Raw genomic sequence first — 25110 nt, forward strand, 5'->3', positions numbered from 1 at the left:
ATAACCAATCTAAACCTCCCCTGGCACAACTTGGGAAGCCTGATCCAATGCTTGACAACCCTTTTGGTGCAGAAGTTTTTCCTAATATCCAATCTAAACCTCCCCTGGCACAACTTGAGGCCATTTCCTCTTGTCCTATCACTTGTTCCTTGGAAGAAGAGACCAGCTACTACCTGGCTACAACTTTCTCTCAGGTCGTTGTAGAGGGGGTCCCCCTTGAGCCTTCTTCAGACTAAACGCCTCCAGCTCCCTCGGCCTCTTCTCATCAGACTTGTGCTCCAGTCCCTTCGCAAGCTCCATTTCCTTCCCTGGACATGCTCCAGCATCTCCATGTCTTTTTTGTAGTGAGGGGACAAAAACTGAACCCAGGATTTGAGGCATGGCCTCACCAGTGCCCAGCACAGGGAGATGGTCACTGCCCTGGGCCTGCTGGCCACACTATTTCTGATCCGAGCCAGGATGCCACTGGCCTTCTTGCCCACCTGGGCACACACCAGCTCATGTTCAGCTGCTGTTGACCACAACCCTCAGGTTCTTTTCCACTACACAGCTTTCCAGCCAGTGCCTGACCTGACTGCAGCGTGCACGGGGTGAGCATTCCAGAGGTAGGATCCCCATGCTGGCTGGTTGAGCTGGATGAATGATGTTACAAAGGGGGCATGGAGTCCTGTAACTTGCTCCTGCCTTGGTGAACAGAAGGTCCTGGTTGCAGGTGGCTGTGGGGTGCAACTGAATAATGTGGGGTGGGGCCTGGCAGCATCCCTGCAGCGGCGTGTTGAGGGCAGCTCAGTCAGGGGATCAGTGATTCATTTGGGTGAGATTGATTGCTGAGCACTTGGTTTTGTCACCCCAGATTGGTGGGGATGGAGAAGAGGGCAGAGAGGCACCTGATCTGGGAGACTGCAGCACATGCTGGGGCGGCTGGAGAAGCAGGAGCAGGCTGAGGACAAGGACATAGCAGATCTCCTTCCTGTAGAAAAATGCTATTTTGGTACCATCTCCCCAAGGTGGGGAGGGTTGGCAGAGATGTGCAAAAGCGTGCAAAGACTCTCAGAAACATCTTGAATGGCCTTGAAGAGCCAGGTGGAGACAAACTGCTACTGTGCAGCCTCTGGGGACTGCGGGAGCTGCTGAGCCCGGTGGGAAGGACCTGTGGTGTGTCCATGGGACAGTAACACGGACGGGGCCCTGGGAGGAGTGGCAGGAGGTGCAGGTCCAAGTGGCACAAGGTCACGGTGCTGCTGGCCAAGCAGTGGGCAAGGCTGGCAGTGACCTAGTCCCCTAACCCTCGTGTTTTGGGTGCTGGGCCACACGAAAGCTTTGTAAACAGGAGTGACCATACTGTCCCTGGGTTCCTGCTGCCGTGGTGTGTTCCCCCAAAGGTTACCTCCAACCAGAGGCACATTGTGGGTAATGAGATGCAAATTGATAGCAAGACAATAAGACTGTCTTGTGAGCCCTTCGACGGGGGCCAGTGTTTAAAAGTCAGCCTGATTGCCTCACTGGCAATTTGCATAGCATTAACCAGAGAGATTTTCTTTTTAAACTTGAACTTTTTTTTTTTTTTCCTAGAGGTCACCTCAAAGTAATTACAGCTCTGGCATTGCTTCATGAAAGAGAGCTCTGTGGTTGTAGTGGCAGAATTGGAGTGTGAGGAGATTTGACATGGGGAGACCTGTCCATGGGAACCTGAGTGGGTTTTAGTGTGTGCACTGAGATGGTTCAGTAGGAGAGACCTGCAGGGTGCATGTGTGTGCTGAGCACCGTGTCTACTATGGGAGAGAGCAGCAGCAGCAGCAGCAGGGCTTGAGTCCCAGCACATGAAAGGGATTGATCCCCTCTGTTGTTGTCTCCAGCACAGGCACAACCTCCTCCTGGGTCCCACCTGCTTTGCTGGGCTGGAAGGAGGAGGGATGACCCCACTGCCCACTTGGGATGCTGCGATGAAGTAGTTTAGGAAAGCCAGGCCCTGGGGTGTTTGCACCTTCTCCGTGGTTTAGTTCAAGCAGGGATTTCAAGGTTTTTTCTTTGAAGTCAGTATAAAAGTAACAGAGGACCTCAGCCAAGGAGTTCTATAGGAGAGGTGGTGTCAGGCTGCGGCGAGCATGGTGTTGTGGCTGCTCTGCTCTGACCTGGGCCATTTGCTTTGACAGTTGAATTCTTTGGATTCTAACTGGGCAAGTGTCCCTTAGTCTTGCAGCTGGACAAGATGATTACCACAGATCACATCTACCTGAACTATTCTGTTGTACTCTGCTCTATTCTGGCTTTTAGCCAGTTGACAGCTTAGCGTAGATCTTTGCTAACCCATTTGGTTTGACCAGGTGAGGAGTGATGCTTTCACTGGCAGCTGTGCCAGCACTCCTGAGGAACAGCCTGGAGCAGTGAACAGCTTGGAGGGAGATGGGGCTACCCTCTCTTCCCCAGCAAAGTGGCTGCCCAGCCTGTGAGCAGGCACGAGGCTCTCCTGAGGCTCAGCCAAGCTGCTGCAAATGCATGGTCAGCCAGTGCTCTGAAGGAGCTCCTCTTGTTATCAAGGTTTTCTTCAAGACAGGAAGCACATCCTCTGTGCTCAGCGACCCTGGGTGGACATGGGATGGCCATTCCAGATGGTGTCTGTCTGCTGTGACGTTCAGTGGGCAGGGTTTGCCACCGGCTGTGCCGCAGTGTGAGCAGTCCCTGCAAGGCAGCACATCCCTGCCGTGGGAGGCAAGGAGTCGATGCGGAGATGGGTTTGAAGAGCCAGCTGGACAATTTTATCACCATTAATATCATTTGTAGTTATGCAGGCGGTGGCTATGATACAAATAATTAAATCTCATGCTTCACAGCATCAGCTGATCACTTGCTGCAGTCAGGAGTGAATCTCCTACGCAGAGCACACGTGGCCGATTAACTCTGTTAGAGGGGTTGGTTTAGATCTCCTTCCTCTGGCTTGTTCCTCAGTTTCCTTCCTCCTGCCTGCAGCTGTGAAGCTCAGCACCAGGACATCCCTTTCTCCTTCACAAGAGCACTGTTGTTGTAGGATGCTGGAAATGCTCAAAGGGAATGACATCCCTGCTCCCACTGCCTGGTCTGCAGGTAAATCTGTCTGCTGGGGACATCCTCTGCTCCTGCACAGGGGTTTCAGGCCACGTGCTCGTTTGCCTCCCACCTTCTGGCAGTGCTCAGATCGTGAATCCTTGGGATCTTTCTCTCTGAGCTGCCACAAAGCACCTGTTGTCTCCTGCCAAGCTGGTGTGTGGCCATGACTTCATCTCACAAAGTTCTTCAGCCTCCTCCTCCTTGCCTAGAGAGGCTCCGTCTTCCAGGCTGAAGCCAGCTGAATACACATACATCTTCTCCTTTGTCTGTGGCATCCTTTTACCTTGCTTTTTAGTGGATTGTCAGAGATATGTGGCCCAGGAACGGAGTTCCCAACACTCCTCTGGGTTTGTCAGCAGCTCTGGCACCCATGTCTTCTCCATTCCCCAAGCAGCCCCTTTCCAGGACAACATCCTGGCCAAACCTGGAAGGATAATCAGCAGTGTGATGACACCAGATTATTGACCAATGCTGGCTTAGCAGGTCACTGTGGCACTGCCCTTTGTGGCTGGAACAGCAGAGCTGCTGCTGTGACTCTGTGCCTCCTCAAGGGAATCGGGGTGGAAAAACTGCGCAGAGAATATTTTTATATTTTTTCTTCTTTTTTTTTTCTCTCTTTCCCTCTTTTTTACATTCCTAAAGATTGAGTATAATCAGAGCTAATCAGAAAATTATGAGCTGTCTGATTGCTGATTAGATTCCTAATGTTAATATAGTCAAGAAGCCTCTCTTACTGTTGTATTTTAAGAGAAGTGTAAAAATAACATCTTAGAAGGAGCAAGCCAGAGCTGCTGGAGCAGCAGGGAACCCACTGCTGGCAAAGGAGAGCAGGGTTTCACCGCTGGCAAGAATTGAGGCCAGCAGAGAGGGAAGGGACAGGACCTACCCAAACTGTAATCAGATGTGTTGGCTTCGAGGGGGCTGCAGAGCCTGAGAGAAAGAGCATAAAATGAGCTCTTCCCACAAGTTAATCCTTGTGCAGAGCCAGGCCTGGGAGTTTTTCTGCTGTGCTCTGGAAGAAGGCATGCAGCTTGTTTACTCGTTTTCCTTCCCCACAAAGAGAATTTCCACAGATAATTTACTTCATGCGTCTCCCAGCACCATGGTTCTTCTGCTTCTTCACCTGCTGCTGCAGGCAAGGGACATCCTTGGGTGATGAGGAAAGGGAGTCTGGGATGTGCCCAACGCCACCGAGTGGGACCTGCAAAGACTTGCTGCTGCTGGTGGAACAGCCCTTGCCCAAAAGGCTGGGGTGAGATACCCTCGGGCGTGCTGGTGAGCACAGAAAGGATGCTCCCATGGATCCTGATGGGAGCTGAGGGAAATCCTTGTCTGCTTGTGCTTGGCTGAGCCACTGCAAAAATCTTCAGAGCCTTCCAGAAGCAGAATTGGAGGGAGACACTGCGTGGTGATGGCATGAGGGGTTGAGGATTTGCCCTTTTTCCCTGTTTACGTGCTGAGGATCAATCCAGAGAGCCCTCAGCACGGGGCTGGTGCCTTGAGTGGTGCAGGGAAGCTGCCAAGCCTTTCCACAACTTTCCTCCGCGGTCCCTGCCGGCACCGGCACGGCGATAACTCCGGGGCTGAATGGCAGGTATTATGTTGTGGCACACTAATGTTCCCGTTAATAAGCTCCTGGCCATTCACCGTGTGTTTTACTTTGATACATCCCAACGGCAGCGCTGTATAATGGACTAGATACTGTAATTGTCCCCATTGTCACCACTTAATAACTTGGTGCGATGTTATCGCAGTCATTCGCAATTTTTTTTTGCAAACTTTGATGGATAATATTTTGTTCTTAGTGAATAAAAAAAAAATGAGGAAATGGTGAAAAGAGGCCGAAGTTAGACAGAAGTCTGCTCTAATTGCAGGTTGGGCTTAATAATACAAATGTCCATAGCGGCATCCGGGCTGCTTTTGTCTCTGGGAATAGTCCGCTGGGCCAGCCAGGAAGGAGCTGCTATTAAATACCATTTATTCTTTTAAAACATCTTGATCAGCAGGAATTGGCACTGTGCTTGGGGAATTTATTTTGCTTTGCTTGCTCTTGACAAGCCCAAGCTCAAAAACAGCAGCTGGGATTCCTGTTCATTTCCACAGGCAGGGATAAGGGGTGATATCCATGGGGTGATGTTCATGGGGTGGGTGCAAGAGCCATGGGAATGCCATCATGGTGAACAAGAGAGTGCAAATGTTGGTCTGCTGTGCATGGATCAGGCATGGCAACAGCCTCGACATCTGCCTAAATATTTGGAGAGAACTTTGAGCCCAAGGTTGAACAACTGCAGGTAGAAGAGGTTTGCTGGAGCCTGGACAAGCATCTTCTCCATGTTTGAGCTCACTGGCTGCCTCTCCAAGTTAGATGGGCAACATCCCACCAAATATTTGTGGCTCTCAAGCATTTGTCAGCATCTCCAAATGCTCATGGTTCCTGACTCCACGTCTGGCAGGAGAAGGAAAAGTCCAGAAGAGATTAAACCCTGAATGCAATGAAAAGCAAGACAGGGAGGTGGATACGGGGCTGGAGTGCCCTGGGTGGGAGGCAGGGGAGGGCTCCCCAGCATCCACGAGGCAGCAGGTAGGGACCTAAATGAGTTTTCTCCTGTAACACATGTCCTGACCTTTTTTTAAAAATGAAATCTATTTTATTAATTTTTTCTTTTTATCAAATCTGTCCATGAAACATTAAAGATATGACTGTGGAAAAGGTCAAGAAATGTGTAGTTGTTGAAAACTTGTTCCAGTTGATGGCTTTTCCCTTAGGGAAGCTCTTCCATGCTTTCTCCTCCCCCGCCTCAGTCTTTAAAACAAAAAGTGTCAAGTTGCCTTGAATTTTGGGTTTAAGGGAAACGACGAAACGTTCCTGGAGTGGGACAGAGGGAAGGGCACTGCAGGCTCCCAGCAGTGATGCTGCCCTTGAGGAGCTGCTGTGGCAGCCCAGGGAAAACCTGAGCTGGAAAGGATTTCTCCCTCCAAACACAGACCCCAAGGAAAGGCTGTGGGGTCTCCAGCCACGTGAAGGGAGAGGCTCCTCAGGGGGCTGGTTCTGCAGTGAGGACATATCTCAGATAGAATTAATAAAGACAAAGCCGAAGGAATGGGTGTAGTGGTAAGTTGTTCTGGTTTCAGGACGTGTACTTTGAGTCCCTCTCCTTGACTTGGGTGGCTATTTGCTGTGACAATGGAAGGCAGTCATACTTGCTGAAGGAGAGGGAGGGGAGCTCAGCTGTTTTTAGAGGAGCTTTATTATCACCAATGCTTTCTGGGCATCACATCTGCCAGGCAGAAGCCGTGCCCAGATTTGCAGCAGACAAGGGGAGTCCTCTCCTTGCAAACGGACCAAGAGAAGGGAAGAAAAAAGAAAGAAATGAAGATGATAACGGAGTCAGGAGTGGATCTGTATTGAAGCTCATTAGGACAATTATATTACAGGAACAGCAGGAGTCTGTGTAAACCAGGAAATAGAGGAACGTGGGGTGAAGTAGAGTGAACACATCTGCCAGGAGTTGGGCTGGATGCTGGGGCACGAGGGTGGGCATCAGACCCCCTTGGTGGTTGTTTGCTGCTCTTTGATTCCTTCTTTTATTGCAACACCAAGGAAGCTGGGCCATGAATTGGTCTTGCTGGCTGTAAAGATGCACAGTTGAAAGATGCTTAAATTTTAGGCTTCAGACAAGAGAGAATAGGTGAATGGGGGTCAAAAGCAAAGCAACAAACATCCCAGTCCCTCAGCACAGCCTGGATTTGTCATGTGCTCCATAAGGATCAGCACAGGGGTAGGGGATGAAGGGAAATACTATGTGAGGATTTGGGGCTTTGAACAAGGAGGCAGAGGAGTGGGAGTCCCAGAGGGATGGAAATGGGTCCTAGCAGCCTGGCAGGCTGGATGAGTGCTGAGGTCACTGTGAGCTGTCACATTGGGAAGAGCCTTTTGGTGACCCCCTGAGCTTGCTCGCTTCCACCTCCCTGAAGCTTCCCCACCCCCCCAGGAGCTGTGGGGGATTCTTTGCTGTTTTTCTGAAAGTTTGAGCAACGCTGGTTCCAACTATGATGCTTGTTTTTAGAGCAAAACACCACTGAAAAGTCCTTTACTTGACTTTTTGCACTGCAGTTGCTCTTCTTTAGTGTTTTAAAGTGACAGTGTAAACTGCTCTGTTGTCGTGACAGGGGGCCTGAGTTGCTGCCCCTGTGTCTGACCTCTCTCAGGCTGTGGGAGGGTGGCTGGTGGCACTGAGGGACATGACAAAGATGCCACTTGTGTCCCCGAAGGGTTTCAAGTGGGGAAGTCTTTGAGGGCTCCCAAGAGGGGCTCGCTGGGGCTGTGGGGTGGTCATATTTTGGGGCATTCCTGGCGCAATTTCTGCACGCTGCAAATCTTCCTTGGCATAAAACCCCTGTGATGGCGGAGCTCCGGCTGTGCCGTGGTGGTGCCGCACGGAAATCCCCGCGCGGCAGCGGCAGATCACGAACGAGGTGCTTTTTAAACCTCACACATCACAGCGCAGCAAGAGGTGATGCCTTAAAATAAATCGATTGCAAGTGGTTTCCTGTACAAACTTTCAACAGCCTCCACTTGAATGAAAGGCAGAGAGCTAAAGGGGAGGATTTCAAAGGCATGAAAGGCCTCATCCTCGTGGAGCAGGGAGGTGGGAGCCAGCTGGGATGAGGGCTGCATTTTGGGTTTTCAGGGATGCCCTCACGCATCTTACGGGAGTTTCTCTGTTGCTGGCACCATGCAGAGCACCGCAGGGAAGGGGGAGCCACTCCTTGAACTTCTTATCATCTTCACATGGGACTTATTTCTCCAAAATAAGGGAGGATAACGATAAGGAAGGATTTATTTTTTTTCTTTGAAGACTCTGGCTGCTAAGACCTGGCCAGGCAAATTCCTCCTCCTCCTTCTGTCCAAGTGAGAAGCTGTATCACTTCCTTTTTTTTTTTTTTCTCTATTTTGAAAAAACCCTTTTCCTCCAAGCTCTAAGTAAAATTGATTTTTAAGTGAAACTATCTCTTATAATTGCTGCTGAAACGCCTTGTGGTTATTGTAATGGATTTTGAACTGTGACAAGTCCTTCCTGATGATTGTAACAGGAGCTCCACAGGTTATTTGAGGGTGGTTTAGAGAGCACCGTTGGATTGAAAGTTTGGAGTTTACCTGGGAGGAGATGGGGCTGGAGCAGCGGGCTGAGTTGCTCACTAAGGTGCTTGCTGACCTTCTCAACACTGCAGAGGCTGAGCCTGCCCTGAGAGCTCGTGCTGTAAGGTGCCATCTCCCAAAACTCTCAGTGGGAGCAACATCCCTCCAGTCTGCCACCGTTCCATGGGAGCCACAGTATGCTAGTACAGGGGAAAAAGGAGGTGGAAGAAGCCCAGGGCAGCACCATCTCCTTCTCCCCAGCTTGGTGAATCGCCTGCTGTCACATTTCCCCAGCTCTGACCTTCCAGCAAATGCATCTTGACCTGAATTATTTCTGGTCATCTCAAACCTTATTGTGCAGCAAGCAGCTGCTTGTCACCCAGCAGGAGAGTCCCCAAGCCCTTCCAGAGCTCTGGCAGACCCGCTGTGCTGTGCCAAGATGCCGTGTTTGTGCTCAGTAGCTCGCCCGCCCTGTCCCTGCTGTGCCGCTGTCTCCGAGCACACGGCAGGACCCCAGTTTAGCTGTCCCCAAGGCAGCTGATGACAAGAGCCGTGGGTAGTGGTGCTTGCCAGGCTTTCAGCTTTGGTGTGTGTGCCTGGCAGCCTGCCCAGGGCAGCTGGGGTGGGCAGCCCTGGCTCTGCTGGGACACGTCTGTCCCAGCCACAACTGAAGAACAACACTGGAGCCGTGTTTCTCAGGTGGTTTGTATCTGTCACCCCTCTGGAATGCTCTTGACATGCCCCAGCCCTTCAGCATCTCCCTGGAGGCAACTGAGAGTATTCCAGCTTTGTCCCAAGAGAGACTTTCTTCCTTGCAGGCTGGGAACAGACTGGGCTTTCTCCACCCTGCTCATTTTGTGAGCTGATGCTTCAGAAGAGACCAAGGGCTGTGAAATGAGCACAATTTAAAACTGCTGGGCATGGACAGCATGGAGAACCATGCTGCCACAGGGCAGCTGAGTGCTCCTGCTTGGCTCTTCCTCTGGATGAATATTGGGATCTCAAAGCAGAGATCCCTGCTACATCTCCATCAACTACAGAAGATGCAGAAGGCTGCCATGACTGCAAAGCAGTGTGGCAAAGGGGATGGAGGAAAGTGATTTTTCTCAGTTCCTGGGCAGAGGAGGCAAGTGTGCCTGGTTTGGCTTCCCAAGGGACCGCCTGCATCCCAAAGCTGGGCAGAAGCACATTCCAGCAGGACTTGAACATGGTGGCATTTAGCAGTACAGTTTAAAGTCACCTCTAATGAGGTAACGAAGTTTGCTGCCAGACATCCAGGGTGAAAAGCAGGAGGATGCAGGAAGCAGCGATGGCAGTGTGGATGGACACTCCTTCTGCTCCTCAGCTTGTGATTTTGGAAAGCAAGTGTCCATCCTCATGGAGGGCAGAAGGGTGACAGAAGAGAGGCTTTTCTCCAAGGGGAGAAGAGCTGAAGAGAGCACCAGGCATGGCTCGTGCCACAGGACGCCTGGGTCTCTGCACTGTCCTTTTGCCCTTGGTGCTTTGCTTTTGTGAGAAGTTAAGCTCTTCTGGAGGCCTGAGTGGTATTTTGGGGTAGGGGAAACACCATGAGAAGCAGTGCTATCCCTTTCCTCCTCCCATCTGCAAACAGATGAGTATCTCTCCTCTTGGGATGTTTCACTCCTCCCCTCCCTTGTGATTGTTATGATGGTGATGATGTTTTTTATTGGTAAAAATTATGGCCCTGGAGAGGAAGGAGCAGGGAGAGATGCTGATGGGGGAACAAGAGCCACGTGCTGCTGGCCTGCAGATCCATGAGTTACTAACCTGGTCAGTAAAATGATGGAAGCTGTGGCTCTGGAGCTCATCCCATGCCCCATGGCCGGGTGCTGGCCATGCCACTGCCCTGTGTGGGGTCTGAAGCAGCTTTGGCTCTGGTTTAGCTCCAGGTTTTCACTTGTGACCCTCACTGCTGGCAGGGCTGGCTCTGCAGAGGTGTCCCCGCTCACTGCCCTGCCAGACCTCAGCAGTGAGCACCAGCTGGTACAGCACCAGGACCTGGAAGCCCTTGGAGGATTTACCACCTGTTCTTTGCTGGTCACTGGGGCTTTATTTGCCCTCCCACGAGCAGGAGAGTATTAGCAGCCAGTGCTGGCTCCAGCTCCATCCTCCCTCATGCACAGGCTGGATCCAGGCACAAGAGGAGGAGAGATGGGCTCTATCTACCCCTTTCCTTCTGCACAGCCAAGGGAATTATTGACAAACAAGTTAGTGCTTTGAAAGAAAAACGCCGCAGCATATTTGAAGCTGCCTCCTTGATCAATACTCAGCCGTGGCTGAGCCTGCTGCCGACTGGATTTTGGATGAGGGCTGCAGGGGTAATAAGAGCCCTGGGATCAACTGTCTCAGAGATTATTACAGGATGAGATGCTTCGCTGCTTTACAGTGTTTACTCAAGATTTATATTCCCTATGTGTATAAAAGGGGGTTGTTGTCTTTTGTCGCCGGTTGATCATTTTTTGATGGTGGTGTGTGTGCTGTCAGTAGGGTCTGCTTAGGGGTGGGTCTGTGAACAGGGAGAGGGTGAGCTGGGGATGAGAGGGAGCTGAGGTGGAGGGACCCTGGAGCTGGTGGCAGGAGGTGGGACCGTGAGAAGGAGTCCTGTGCCCTGATGCACACAGGCAGAAAGGATGGAAGCATGTGAAACACATGGCATGGGCTTTCCCCTCTCTGGATGCTCTGCAGTGACAGGTGTGGTTTCAGAGTGCCCCATTCACGGAGGAGAGGTTGGTGCCAAAGGAGAGGGCTTCTGCTACCCTCATTCCTTCATTGTGGAGGAGGAAGAGCTGCAAAACCAACTCTTGGGGGATATTCTAGCCTGGGGCTTGGGTTTCTGGGCTTTGTCACCTGTGTTTAGTTCTTACCTTCTTGCCTTGACTTTAACCAGCATTTCCTACTGTGGGAGGAGGGCTGGATGGTCTGATGCTCGTGGCACTCTCCTGGTAGCACGGGGCTGTTTGAATCTCCAGCCAAGATCTCCCTTCCAGCTGTGTGCTCAGGTGCGGGAGGTTAACACACTTCACAGCGTTGGGGAAGGCACTGAGATGAGGGTGATAACAGTCTCACTGAGGGAGTTAAAATGAAGGCTTAGCAGGAGCAGCTCTCCCTCAGAGCAAATATCCCTGGGCACACAGGGCTGCTGCGTGATGGGCCATTGCTGGGCCCTTCCATACCAGCTGCAGGGAGAAGCTGGAAACACCATTCCAGGCTCCCCGGGGAGCATCCCCCAGCATCGACATAGGCATGGGGGTCCTGTGTGGAGTCTCGGGACACAGAGGTGGCATTGCCACCATTACACAGGGCTGCTCAGTCTCCTCTTGCAGAGTGTTTGCTGTAATCCTGTTTTATAAATCCAACCTTGGCCTTTGGCCTCCCTGTGCTGCTCTGGGCTCTGCTCTGCTGCCTCCCAAGTTAAACCCACTGATCTGACTGAGGCGGGAGCAGCCAGGGCAGCCTTACTGCTATGGGGGGCTGGGAGGAGAGATTTAGCAAATCATTGGACCAGTTTCACTTGGAAAGACTGTGCAAAAATATTGGAGCAATGCGGGAGAGCCCCAGGTGTGATGGGGGAGAAGGGGTGGCAAGGAGAAGGTGGGCATTACCCTGAGTGCTTGCTATATCAGGGACAATCCCCCTGTGTGCTGGCCCCTCGAGCAGTGGGGATACCGACAGCAGGGGTGGTCCCCTCTGACTGGAGAGGAGGTTGTGGTCCCTGCCTGTGCCAGCCCCAGTGCTTTTCCCACTGTCACACTCCTGGCAGCTTTAGGGCATCAGACCAACTGCCCCCAAAAGGTGCTGCTGTGGGTGAGCACCTGTGGGTGAGCTGTGCTCAGGGAGGGGTGAGTGAGCTTCTGGATGATCAGGCTGAGAAGTGAGGTCCTTGCAAAGCAGCAGCCGTGTGTCTGGAGGTGCCATCCTCTGGCAGACAGAAGGTCACCCACCTCGTCACCCCCTTCCTTTCCTGCACAGCTTTCGGTAGGGAGGGCACACATCCCCACTGTGCCACCTTTGCTGCCACCTGCCCATCCTGAGTCCATGGCATCCCTGAGGCTCCCTAATCCCAGGCAAAGCAGTGTGCTGAGCAGGGAGCTCCTGATGGATCTGCCTGGGTGAGCAGCGAGGCAGAGAGGAGCACCACACAGAATACAAACGAGGCCGGGGCACGATAAAGCCCGCACAGCACCTTCCCCCTCACAGACCCCACCGTAGAGATCTCCAGACACCAATCCCTTGCAAATCTCCTGCTGGCCTTTCATGACCTTCAGAGTCGTTTCAATTCAGTGTTTTCAGCCTCTAAATCTCCTGTCCTTAGCCCTGGGTGACTTCTGGGGAAAGAACTGTGCTCTTTAAAGTGCCAGGGCAGTCCCTGCACCACAGCCTGCTGGAAATTTGCAATTTTTCACATCCATGCTTTATTTTTGGTAATTCCTTGAATTCTTCTTGCTGTTGGAACCATATAACTGATGACCCCAGGTCTGAAGCCCTGGGAGGCTTTGGTGGCTGCCATGTACACCACTGGGCTCTCTGGTGCACTGCCTGCGTCCGGAGCATCTCACAGTCCCTGCACGCACCACACCTTGAGCTGGACTGATTGATCTGTAACACTTGAAAAATAATGGTTTAATCATTATTAAGGATTAGAAATAATCCTTGAGCTGTATTGATCACAATAACATTATTCATGATGAACTCATTTGGCATTAATGCGGATGTCCTGCGGCAGCGCGTGGCTCCAGGCAGACCCCTCACCTTCCCTGGGGACATGTCAGGGGGGTTTATGGGATCAGCAACATATTCCCTGCCCTAACACACAGCTCCAGGCCCTGCTGTCCTAAATAGTCACCTCAGGGACCCCATCCTTGTTGGCAGTTTTGGAAAGTCCTGAATCCAGTGATCACCCATCCCATTCGTGTCAGCAGCCTGTCTCTGAGCAGAGACTGGATGGGCTTCCCTCTAGCACCAGCCAGGGATGTGAAAGGAGGGGACTGCTCCCAAGGGAGCCCCCACCATGGCATCGCTCCAGGCCTGTCCCTGCACATGGATGGAGGTGGGCAAAGGATCCCCTGCCGCAGAGGAGGGATGGTTGGTTTCCCACTTGGTCCCTCTCTCCTCCCAGTCACCGTCTTGGTCACGGGATCAAAACATGTTTATCAAGGAAAATGCTGCAGAAGCAACAGCGAGGAGGCTCTGGAGGCGCTTCTCCTGGGTTGGGTGTCCAGTGACAGCCTGGAGCCAGCACAGAACACTGCTATGACTGTGCCATCCTGCTATGGGCTCCCCCATCGCTGCAATGTGCTGTTTATCAAACAAGAACATCTGGATTTCTTTTTTTTTTTTTTTAAAACCAAAGTTGCGTCTGGATTGACTTTGACAAATTGACATTTTCCAGAGGAAAAATATCTTCTGTGGAAGTGTCGTTCCTGGGCGTAGCCTTCCCTTGCTGCACCATTTGCAGCCCTCCAGGCACCTCGTGCAAGGCAATGAATAGTTAAAGATGTCCATAAATCTTACCCCAGCCCATAATAAACAAACACATTCTTATCAAGTATAGAAAAATGCATATTTCATCACCACTGCCTTAAACGTAACTCAGAATAAATGCTTCTCTTTAATCAGCCATCTCAATATATAAACAGAGCACAAAAGCTTGGGGGGATGAGAAGCAGAATTGGGCCACAGCTTTTCTAGGCAGCTCCAAGGGGGCAGGGATGTGGCTGTGCAGGTGAGACCCTGCAAAACTGCCCTGAAAATTCCCATCACTTGGCTTTTCTGTCCAGCCACGTGTTGTCTCCCATTCCCTTCTCTCCACCACCGGGGCCATAAGGATTTTGCTTCAATGCTCAGCTGATAGCTGATCTTTCCTCTTGGATGCTGGCCACTGAAAGCAAGCACTTTGATTTGGAAATCAAGATTAGGAGAAAGAGAAAAGATTAAACAGTAAAGTTTCGACCAGTGCGTGCCAAGATTATGCAGTGATGGATTTGTGTTTCCCTGCATCTGATAAGAACAAGCTGCATTCTCAGGCTGGGGAGGGGCAGATCTGTGATGTCTTTCAGCACTCATCACCTTACTTCTGAGTGCCTGAGCTTTGCCATGCTCACAGAAATACAGCATCCACTGCCGTGGCCCTGCTCCAGCCACACTGCCAGGGATGGGGCTGCCACTGTCCTGCAGGGAACAGGGGACACGTGAAGGGACTTCCTTTTCCCTGAGCATCCATTTGGAAGGGTTGAGGCATTTTGCATCCCCATGTGCTGATGGGAGCGCTGGAGGAACTGGTGACAGTGGGAATGGTGTCTGTGATGTGTGTGGCTGTGCCCAAGGCTCATATGTGTGTATGTGTGTGTGTGTGTGTGCTCTTCTAGCCAGACACTCTTCAGGCCCTGAGGAAATAAATTCCCAGGGATGGAGCTGGACTTCACTGCTGCCCCTGTGGGCTCCCACCAGCATGCCACATTCCCAATGAGCAAAGGAGTGCTGTATCATCCTGGGATTTGTGGTTCACTCCATGGAAGCTGTGTGTGCAGTAGCACTGGGAATCATATGTGCATTATGTGAAACTCTGTGGTGCTGCCCAGGTGATGATTTGGGGTTGTTGTTTGGCCCAAGATGTCACCCCATTGTCAGTGCTCCTTCCTCCTCCTCCAAGCCAATTCAGTGCCTGGAAACAGCCAGAGCTCACCTCTCTCCCCATGCTCTGGCTGCCAGCATCAAGGCTGCCCTGGTGCTGAGCATTGCCCCATCCTGCTCCTGGCAAGTCCTGCTTCCTCTACCTACCCCAGCGTGGGCACAGGCATGTGAAGGGGTTAATCTGGGTGGGCAGTACTGTGCACCTCTGGGCCCCAGCGCTGGGGCACTTGGAGGGGGTTTTGAAGCATTTTTGAAGGCTCTGCACAGAGCTGGGAGCCATCAGCACAGGGTTCAGCCCTTGCCCTGTGCAGTGAGAACCTGCCCCGCTCCAGTGGGATGCCAACAGCCACCAAACTGGTTGTGTACGAGTGGCAGTGATTCCTCTGGAGATACTGGCTAGCTTCAGAGAAGGAGGGAGCAAGCAGGGAAAAATTGGCTCCCGTGCCTCAGACACCCATCTTCAGGGTGCTGCCTGCAATCCCTCCTCCTGCCCTCTTGCCTGTGTGGCAAGGGGGTGGCAGGGTCCTGTGGGATCCCCCAAACAGGGATGCTAGGTGTCGGGGTGGCACCCATGGTTCTAGGTTGATGTGGGCAGTACCTGGATCCTCTTGCTTTCCCTGGACTCATTTTTTCTCTCCCGTTTGCTTTGCAGAGACTTGCCAACGCAGCGGAGAAATTCCAGAAGGCTCACCACTGGCAGGACAACATCCGGGTAAGGCTCCCATGCACACCCCAGCTGCTCTCACCCCTTCCCTCCTAGATGCTGAGCTCCTCAGGGATGACTTCTGGCACCGGAGTCATCGTCCCATCCCTCCTTTCCCCGTTCCTGTCCCCCTCCTGAGTCACCGCTGGCCGTGCCGTTCACTCCGCACGTGGGTGGCCCCGACCCCGCCGCCTGCCACCACTAATGAGAGCAAATGAAGTGATTTTGAGCTCGTTTCCAGCCTCGCCTCTGCCTGCACACACCGTGAGGAGAAGGCAGGAGGTGAAGGTCAAAGGGACAGCTCACTGCTGAGGGTGTGGGAGCTGGAGAGACTTTTGCTTCCCTTCATCTCCAGCAGCCAGGGGGTTTGGTGCTGAGAGGGGTTTCACGTGGGGCGGTGGCAGTGGTGGCTCATCTGTGGCACATGCCAGCAGTTGCAGTGGGAGCTGTTTCTGGGGTAAGGAGCAATCTGGGCTGGGAGAGGGAAGACACGGGTTTAATGATTGCATTTGACTTTGTAATTCTGGCGGTGATGGCACTCAGCAGGAACCTGAAGGATTCTGTCTGGAAATGCTCTCAAATTATAACCATAACACAAAAGGAAGGAAAGATTGTTTTTCTCCCAGTGCAAACGGAGTCTGCAATAAAAAAATACTCCTGAGCCACCCAGCCCCTTCCTCTGGGTTGAGCCAGATCCTGTCTGGCCCCTGTAGTCACTGAGGGGACAGCCTGGTGACAGCCCTGCTGCCAAGCCATGCTGGTGTGTTTTGGACGGGTCTGTCTGAGCTGATGCCGCTCATCCAGACCCTTCCCTCCTGCCACCAGGATTTCGTGTGGAGAAAAAGAGGCAGGAGGAGCAGAAGAGAAAGCAAGGGGTTGAAAGCCTGCTTGGCTTTCATTTGCCGTGTGACCAGTGTGGGATGGACACTTGTGGCTGTTTCTGTGTCCCATGGGCACCTGAGAAGGCTGAGCTCACAGGGGCCTTTCTGTCATTAGCAGTCATTAGCAGAAGCAGCCTCGCTAAGGAGAGGTGAGGTGTCCCCGCTGGCCCTCCTGCCCAGCAGACAGTTGTCATTGGCACCATCAGTCACTGAGACCTTTCTGCACGAGAGCGCTGCTGAATTACTGTCACCTCTTCCCAGGAGGCCGGTGAAGGGGAGGTTCAGAGGATAATGAGGCTGATGCCAGTGCCAGTGCCTTGCAAGGACCTTGACAGTGGACTCAGGGCTCCTGGGGAAAGTTGAGAGCAGTGCCAGGGGAGCTGCAGGCATATCCCATGGGCTGCCATCTCCATCCCTAATGTTGGCCTAATCTTGAGTGTCCTCCAGGGTCAGGAGCCCCAGGGCAGCTCATCTCCGAAGCTTGGCCATGGGCACTCCAGGGCCATCGTGGTGGCCCTGTGCACCCCGTGCTGGGCTGGCATCCAGGGGTAGCTGCCTTGTGACTGGGGCGTGGGCAGGGCAGGCAGAGCTGACACTGCATTTTCAGGATATCTGTTTATCCCCTGGTCCATAGGGATGGGCTCCTGCTGCACAGTCCCTCCATAGCCCCAGAGAGCTCCTTCTCCATCCAGACCTGGCTGCCTTCCGCTGCCAGGGGAATTACAGTCGGGATACAAAGCATGTTAGGAAAGGCTGTAGCGCTGGGGAGCTCTTGGCTCATTTTGCCATTCACGGCACAAACCTTTCAGAAATCCACTTCCATAGAAAAAAAATATTTTTAATAGCACTGTTTGCAACCACTTAATCAAGGTAATTAGGAGCGAGTCACCCAGAAACAATGTGCAGTGATGCGTCACCACAGAGCCCGACGCAGCTTTATCAGGACAGCCCAGGCCTGGTTGGGACACTTGATGGACTGGTCCAGCTCTGTGCACAGCTCCCAGGGTGCTGGGCATCAGCCCTGCCTGCCTCAGCCCTGCCTGCCTCGGCCCTGCCTGCACCAGCCCTGGCTTCCCGGCAGAGCACAGGGATGGAAATGCTGTGTACATGTGTCTCACTGCTGGGGTTGGACCTCCTTTTTCTGTCCTTCATCCATGAAACGTCCAGGCACGGTCAGACCTGTGTGCCAGCACCGCTGACACCGGCCCTGCAGCTGCTCCCAGCTTGTTGCAGGGGCTGGCACAGGCAGCGGGCAGGGAAGGCGGCAGCACAGCATCCCCAGCTCCTCCTCTCTTCCCTTCCTACCGAGCAGCTCATTCCTTCTGGCTGCAGCTCTCCCCTCCTCTCCCAGCGTGTCGCGTCCTAACCCCGCGCCAGAGTCGATGACAGATTGCGGCGAGCGTAGTTATTTTTGTGTTTCCATCCAAAGGCGCCGGCAGATGCTGAATGTTTGCGCTGCATTAGTGCTAATGGCAGCCCCATTAAACCTCACTGCAGATGGGTTGCTATGCAAGGCCGGGGGAAAATGAAACAGGAGCAGGAACCTGAGCGGCTGGGAGGCTGCTGCCAGCAGTCACTCACGATCCATCTCTACTGGGAAAGTTTCCTTTTCCTCGCTGAGTTTTGGTGTTCCAAGCCACACGCCAGCCATGCTGGCCTTTCTGAAGGGATTGAGTTCAGTGCCACACCTCACAGGCTTGGCAAAGTGCCTCCCTCGTCCCAAAACTGTCCCTTCATCCTGTCCTGCCTCATCCTTGCTCCTTGTCCTCATCTGCTCGCAGGACCTCCATGTCACCTGGCCATGTCAAGCCGGGGTTGTGTCCCCGCCTGTCCCCGATGTCCTCTGGACACCAGAGCACTTCCCTTGGCCAAATGTAGCCTTGGCCTCAGTGGCACCTGGGGCACCCCTCACATGTTCCCTCTAGCTCATTTCACCCCAGGGCTGGGTGGCAGCTCGGGGTGACACAGTGGGCAGGGATGGGGGCAGCAAGGCAGGCTGTGATGTGGAGCTGTTGTACCACCTTTGATGATTTGGAGTGGGGAGAGGCTGTGCCCTTGCCTGCCTGCATAGTGAGGGTCTCTCTGTTCACCCGTCAGATAAGGCTGGTGGAGTACTGGAAAGGTGAAAGCTGGGTCCCATTGAGCCCTTGGGGAGGATTCCCACCACAGGGCACTGTAACTGCCTGGCACTGGTACAGTAAGAGACCACAGAACACTCCCAGTTTGCAGTGGCCTCGCCAACCAGTTTTCCCACTGAGAATCTTCTAGCCTACAGGCTTGCTTCCAGAGGTCTGCTGGGACAGGCTGGCTCCACACTGTGCAGAGCCATGAGGGTCTGTCCCTTAAGGCACATCAGGGCTGTCTCCCTGCTCTGGATGTCTTCAGTCCTGTCCCCTGGCCGTGGCAGTGGTGTTGAGCCCCCCATGCACACCACCCCCAGCAGCAAACAGAGGTGCTGGAGGTGCAGCCCACACCACAGAGATGTTTTCCAAGTTTCCATGCTCTGTTTGCCACCCTGCTTGGGCGAGAGACCTTCAAAATGTACCTGAAAAAACACTGAGAGATCATGTTGAGTTTTTTGCTGGCGTTCTTTGCATCCATCCTCACTGACAAGCTCCCTGTCAGCCATCCCAGTCAGCTCCATGTTCTCTCAGCTCCACTCTGCTTGCATGCTCTGCTCTGCTCCCAGGTTTTCCAGTGCCTTCAGCCCCATCCCAGCAGCATCAGCGGGGTCTCAGTTGTCCTGTGCTCCCAAAGTGTGTGGAGGTGGGGGTCATGCTGACCCAGGGGACACTGTTGAAGATGCAGATCTGCACCACCAGCCACAAAACGCATCCCAGGGCATTGTCATCGCTGCCTGTCAGTCTGCTGGGGCTGCTGGAGCTTTTTGTGCCTTTAAGGGACGCTCTGACGCTGCAGAGATCCATCCCTGCATTTATGTGCGCTTGGCAGGATTATATAAATTGCTTTTAAAAGTTGACTTCTTTATAAGCCATTTTCTGCTTCATAAAATGTTTATTACTGTTGTTTTTCTCCCAGTCTTCTTCTTCACTGCATTTTCCATCACTATGCTGGGAGACTCCCCTCTTCCTCTACCTGCTGCCCCCCTGCCTCCCACTTCTCCCCACCTTTCAGGTGCTGGAAAGGGCCATTTGAAGGGTCAGAGCCCAGCAGGCCCTTTCTCCCTGGAAAAGAAAAATAGCCATACGTGGGAGCTGTGGATGTAGGAGCTGCTGCAGACAGGGTTTAACCGCTGGGTGTGACACGGGTGTTTTTGGGGTGTGGTGGCATTCATGGAGTGGGCAGAGGGTTCACAGGTTCCGGGCAGCCCCACACCACTGCCTCCATCCATAACCCCCCGCCTGCAAGCACACGAGGAATAACAAAGCCCAGATAATTTCAAGCTCCATTAGAAACGAAACTCCAGGGAAAAGGGGATCGCTGTTTGCTAAATGGGGATGGACAGGAGGAATAACAGAGATTGCGCTCCTGACCGCCCAGGAAAGGTGAGGGATAAAGCAGAGGGATGTGCCAGCGTGGCTGGGTGCCCATCCATGGCCATGCAGCCCTGGGTGAAGCATCCCTCCGGGTCCAGGATTTGCCAACGGGCTGCTGCATCCGGCAGTGCCGCGGCGCGTGTCTGTGCCGTGCTGTGCCACGCGTGGGCTCCGGCAGCTGTTCCCGTGGGTTGGCCACGGCGATGCAGGCAGGGCTCTGTGCTCAAAGCAGCATCAGAAGGGCGAACACCAGCTCCTTATCCTCCTTTCATTTTTCTCCTCCTTTAATTACAGATCCTACTTATCGGCTGAGAACAGAAAGATTGTCGCCGTAACCTTGCACTTGCCCTTGTAGAAGGTTTACCTAAAAAGTTAGAAAATAAAATCAAATACTCTAATTTGCAGTCGTCTTGCCATTTCAAACCCAGTTTTCATTACAGCCCAGAAAGTGCATTGAAGCTGTGTTTATAACCCCCTTTTAGATAACAAATCACATTTTCTTTTGGCTGGCGAGTGTGTAGAATTGATATTTTTTTTTTTCAGTTTAATGGGTTTGTGTGTTCAGGAATGATCTCCATCAACTGAGAGTCTTTATTGTGTTTGATATAATGTCAGCTTTCATTACGCTCGGAGAATTACTGTGCTATAGCACCAACCTTGCTGCTGTAGAGCTGGTCTGGCCGAAAAGCAGAACAAGAAAATCATTCACAAAAAGCCTGTGGTGGTGCTGTCCCCTCTTAAAAACCAAGGATGGGGCTTGAGGGGCTCTCTGAGGGAGCTCTCTTTAGGGGGCTGGAGGACCCATGGCAGCCCCATGGATGCAGTGGTTTTGTGTAGGGGTTGCTGGCTTTCCTTCCATCCCATCCCATCCCATCCCATCCCATCCCATCCCATCCCATCCCATCCCATCCCATCCCTAGAAGGGCAGGGGGTCTCCAACACCCACCAGTTCTGTGTGTGCTGGCATCCCTGTGGCACCCAGATGCAGTTGAGGGAAGAAGCAGCCCCAGAGGAGCAGGAGCAGACAGGAGGTGCCATGTAAAGAAGAATAGCTGGCGAGGTGTGATCAGATAAAACATCTTCTCAGGGAGATGAAAAAACTGTTGACAGGTCACTTAAATATTTCCCCAGCTCTGTCAGAGAGGCAGAAGGAGGAAATTGCTTTTAAAAAAAAAAAAAAAAGATGCCAAGGCAGATTATGATGACTGTTTCCACCTGTCCTGGGTAATGCATAAGGCCTCTGATGGTGGATAGGATGCAGGGAATTTGCAGGGTGAGGGCTGCAGGAGGGGCATGGTCCCCACCAGACTACTCTTGGGTCCATCTGACACCCTGTGGTGGCTGAGGCTGGCCATGAATATTTTTCTCTTCTGGGGACTGGGGAAGGATTCCTCATGATCCCTATGGACAAGGATAGCTCTAGCCCAGTGGAAATGAGGGTTCAGCCCCTACCAGCCACAGCCAGGCGTGGATGTGAATGCAGGTAGGAATTTCTCCCAGGAATTCATCCAGTCCCTTTGGAAGCCTGTTTATGGCTGTGGCCCTCACACCACTGTGTGGCAGGTGTAGCAGGATCTCTTTCTTTGCTTTGTGCCCCAGCCAAGAGGCTGCTGTGCCTATGGCAGGGCTGGGACACCTGAGGCCAAGCACTCACCTGGCTGAGACCTCCAGCCCCCTCTGGCAGCTGGGGCACAGTGGCCAGCACAGACCAGTCCCAAGGGACAGTCCCATCCCACTCCTTCTGATGTGGGAGGGCTTGGCAGGGCAGTGCTGTGGGGGGAACACACTGTGTCCCTGCTCGTCCCCCCCATCCACAATGCAGATGTGAGGCTGCGGGTGCTCCGGTGCGGTGGGAGCCCTGTGACACACTGCAGGATGGCTTCCATATGAAAGGTGCAACTATAAGTAAAAGCTGTTGCTATTTCTGTGTGCTTAATGGTTCAGGGACATGAAGAAGTCCCTAAATATTCACTGTCCACTATAAGTGCTGATGGCAGAGGAAAGGTGGGCTCATGAGCAGAGCCACTAGTGCTGTGTGGGCACATCTGCTCCTCCTTGCTCTCCCCACCCACTGACTTGCCCACAGGTCTGAGCAGGCACAGCTCTGGTCGCCTGGCTTGTCTCCACACTGGTATGCTGTGCTTTGGGATGCTGGTCCTGCCACCAGCCCCATCCAGCGGCTGAGAACAGGCAGGTGCCAGCTTGGGATCCAGCTTGTCTGCCCCAAAGCCCTCCGAGTTCCTCCTAACTGCCTGAAGGCAAATTGCTACAGGATGTGGCTCTTCCAGAGCCAATTAAATCTTGAAAGAGATTTCCTGACCACAGGGGTCACCCATGCCCCCCAGAGAAATGAAACCCACAGGCAGAGGGCTGGGATGGACCAAAATCAATGCAGTGCAGCAGGATCTGCCTGCAGAACTGCCCCGAGGAGCTGCAGCATCTCAGGGCATGAGGTCAGCGGGGTGACCTTACAAGATGACAGTGAGTGATCCTGAGGGGGACAACAGATCCTAGAGATCCTCTGGAGAAGGATTAGCCAGCTCAGGAAAGCTCTATAGGAGAGAGTAAGTCGTGGCTCCTCTGCAGTGTCCCTGCCTGCTGCTTGCTCCAGCTGGACGGGCTGGAGTAGGGAGCTGATGTTTCACCAACAGCTCCTTCTGAGGTTTTTTGGGGGGCAATGGCAGCTGTGTGTGTGATATAGTTTGACTGCCACCTCATTAGACTGCTCACTTGAAGGTTTGGGCCAGCACCCCTCCATCCTGACATCTCCAGGCTGCAGCGAGATAGCAGAGCACTGACCTTTCGAGTGTTATTTTTAGTTGCTGTAATTGTTTTAGGCAAAAAAAGACCTATTTGAATGCTTGGAGAGGGCTGTGGGGGATGGCAGGGAGAAATGCCCCTCACCACCCACCTGGGACCCCCCAGTGCCTGTCCTTGTCCTGGGCTTTGTCTCAAACCTGGTCTGCTGCTGCCTGGCAAGGGAGCACCGATGCCCAAAGCGGAGTCCCCCCTTGTGCTGCTGGCAAGGCTCCAGCTCACAGCTCTCCAGAAGCCCACAGCCTGGTTTTGTTAATCAGCTTTTTGCTTGACATTTTGGTGTAAAATCAGTGAAGGTGTGGAGCACAGGACTGTTGGGGGGGGCTCAAGAAGGTCAAGCAGGACCCAGGGTCCCCAAGGGGACTTGAGCACGCAGTGTCCCCAGAACCCACATCCAGCAGGTCCCACCTGGGTCAAGCCTTGGCCGTGGGCTGCCCAGTGACACTGAACCACGAGGGTTTGGTGCAGGCATGCAGGTTCCTTGGTAGCTTTGCTGGAGAAGCCTGGGCAGTGGCTTCAGGGACATTTGCAGATTAGTCTGTGATTGCACTGAACTCCCAGAGTCTTGCACTGAGGGTTTAAGAGCTGAAATAACCTTGCACTTACCCAGCAGCGACACGGCCATGCAGTGCCTTTGTGCAGGGGCCATTTGGCAATTAGGGCCCAAGAAAATGGGCAGTGCTTAACATATGATGGAGGAGCAGCTACTCGTCTGCCTCCCCTGCAACAGGAACTGGCAAGTGCTTCCTGCAGGCTCCTTTGCAAGAGACAGGGACAATATTTTGCCCTGAAATCCCTCGACAACTTCACCCCCTTGTTTTCTTTATTGGTATTTATTCTGAAAGGCTCTAGAAATATCAGTGCTATTTACACAGAGCTGGTGCTGAGTTTAATGTGGAACAGACGAGGAGGAGGAGAGGATTATATGAAGAAGGTGAATGTGGTTTAAAAAACAAATATTAGGGAGAGGAAATTGTAGGACCCCTTGTTGCCTCTTGGGAGACCCATGTCATCTCTTTAGAGCATCTCTGAGGGCTCTGTCCCTCCTATCTGGAATAAATTCCCAGGGGCTCCACCAGCCTCCAGGTGGCAAGGACACAAATGCCCTGCCAGCTCCCATGGGCTCCCTCGGAGCCACCCTCAGCATCAGCAGGGTTGTGGCAAGGATTGTGGAATCTGGCATCAGGGCCAGCTGTCCCACACGTGCCATCTCCGCATGTGGAAACCTCAGCTACAGTGTGGAGCAGGGCTGAGATCTCACCTGGCTGCTCCTGGGATCCTCAAGGCTTGAAAAAGTGCAAGGCAAGGACCTGGGGAAGTCGGTGGGAGGGAGGTCTGCTCCCTGTGCCATGCCATGCCATGGGAGTGCCGGGAGTGGGTGAAAGCAGGATCGAGGGCCAGCTCTCCTCCCCGAGCATCACCTCGCGCCCTCCCGTCCACTGCGGGAGCGGGGCCACCGCGGGTGGGAGGGGAATCGAGCTTTGCCGAGGAGCCAATGGAAGATAAAATGAATAACAAAGCACCTTCTGGATGGCTGTTGTTAGTCACACTCACTCCTGATTAAAGATCATTAAACATGAAATTAGCTCGTTTGTGTTACGGGTCTCCCGGGGGTTCCTTTAATTAGGAAGTGCAGATGGCCGCGGACCCGGGGAGAGGCAGTGCCGGCGAGGGGCAGGGGCGTGCGTGGGGCCAGGAGTGGAGCAGGGAGGGCATCGGAACAGAAATTAATTTTTTTTTTCCCTTTTCTTGTTGTTGTAAACCCCTCAGCATTTCACAACAAATCACAGATAATTAATAAGTGCGTTCCCTTAATGACTGGGCTTTTTAATAACAGAAATTGGAAGATGCTGCGTCAATTTTTATTTTTTTTTTTCACTTTCCGGTCTCAGTGCTGGTTTATCACAATGATTAGGGTCACAGGAAGCCCAGGAGAATGCTGAAACTGCCCTTTGCAATCCCTGTCCTGGGGGAACATTGGCTGTGGTCCCCAAGATCAGCATCCCCATTCTAGGGGCTTTCCCACCTCTTGGTGGTCTTGTGTCTTGGCAAGCCTGAAAAAGTCAGGCAAACCACTCTGGGGGCAGGTTTGTGGCCAGAGGGTAACGCCAGTGAGGGGTTAGTGACTGCCAGCTCCCAGCTGGGCCGGGATGGTGGAATGAGTGGTGCTGGCTACCTGGAGAACTGCTTGGACCTGCTGGTCCCTTTTTTCAGCTGTAGACCACGACCAGGCTGGGCTGGGTGTGTCACGGTGCCACCAGCCCTGGCACAGGGCTGTGTCCGGGCTGGGCTGGGTGTGTCACAGTGCCACCAGCCCTGGCACAGGGCTGTGTCCAG

The 25110-nt window shown here is 53.0% G+C and overlaps 1 protein-coding gene across 2 annotated transcripts in view; it reads left to right on the forward strand.

Annotated features, from left to right (window-relative positions):
- CACNA2D2 (calcium voltage-gated channel auxiliary subunit alpha2delta 2) overlaps window positions 1–25110 on the forward strand; it is a 191705-nt gene that overhangs the window by 131919 nt on the left and 34676 nt on the right. For both annotated transcript variants that reach the window (XM_027640064.1, XM_027640065.1), the window contains exon 3: window positions 15528–15587. In XM_027640064.1, the coding sequence (XP_027495865.1) occupies window positions 15528–15587 (60 nt within the window). The remainder of the gene's footprint in view (window positions 1–15527; window positions 15588–25110) is intronic.

The sequence above is a fragment of the Corapipo altera genome, unplaced genomic scaffold, assembly GCF_003945725.1.
Source record: "Corapipo altera isolate COAL_440 unplaced genomic scaffold, ASM394572v1 55, whole genome shotgun sequence".
In the NCBI taxonomy this organism is placed as follows: Eukaryota; Metazoa; Chordata; class Aves; order Passeriformes; family Pipridae; genus Corapipo; species Corapipo altera.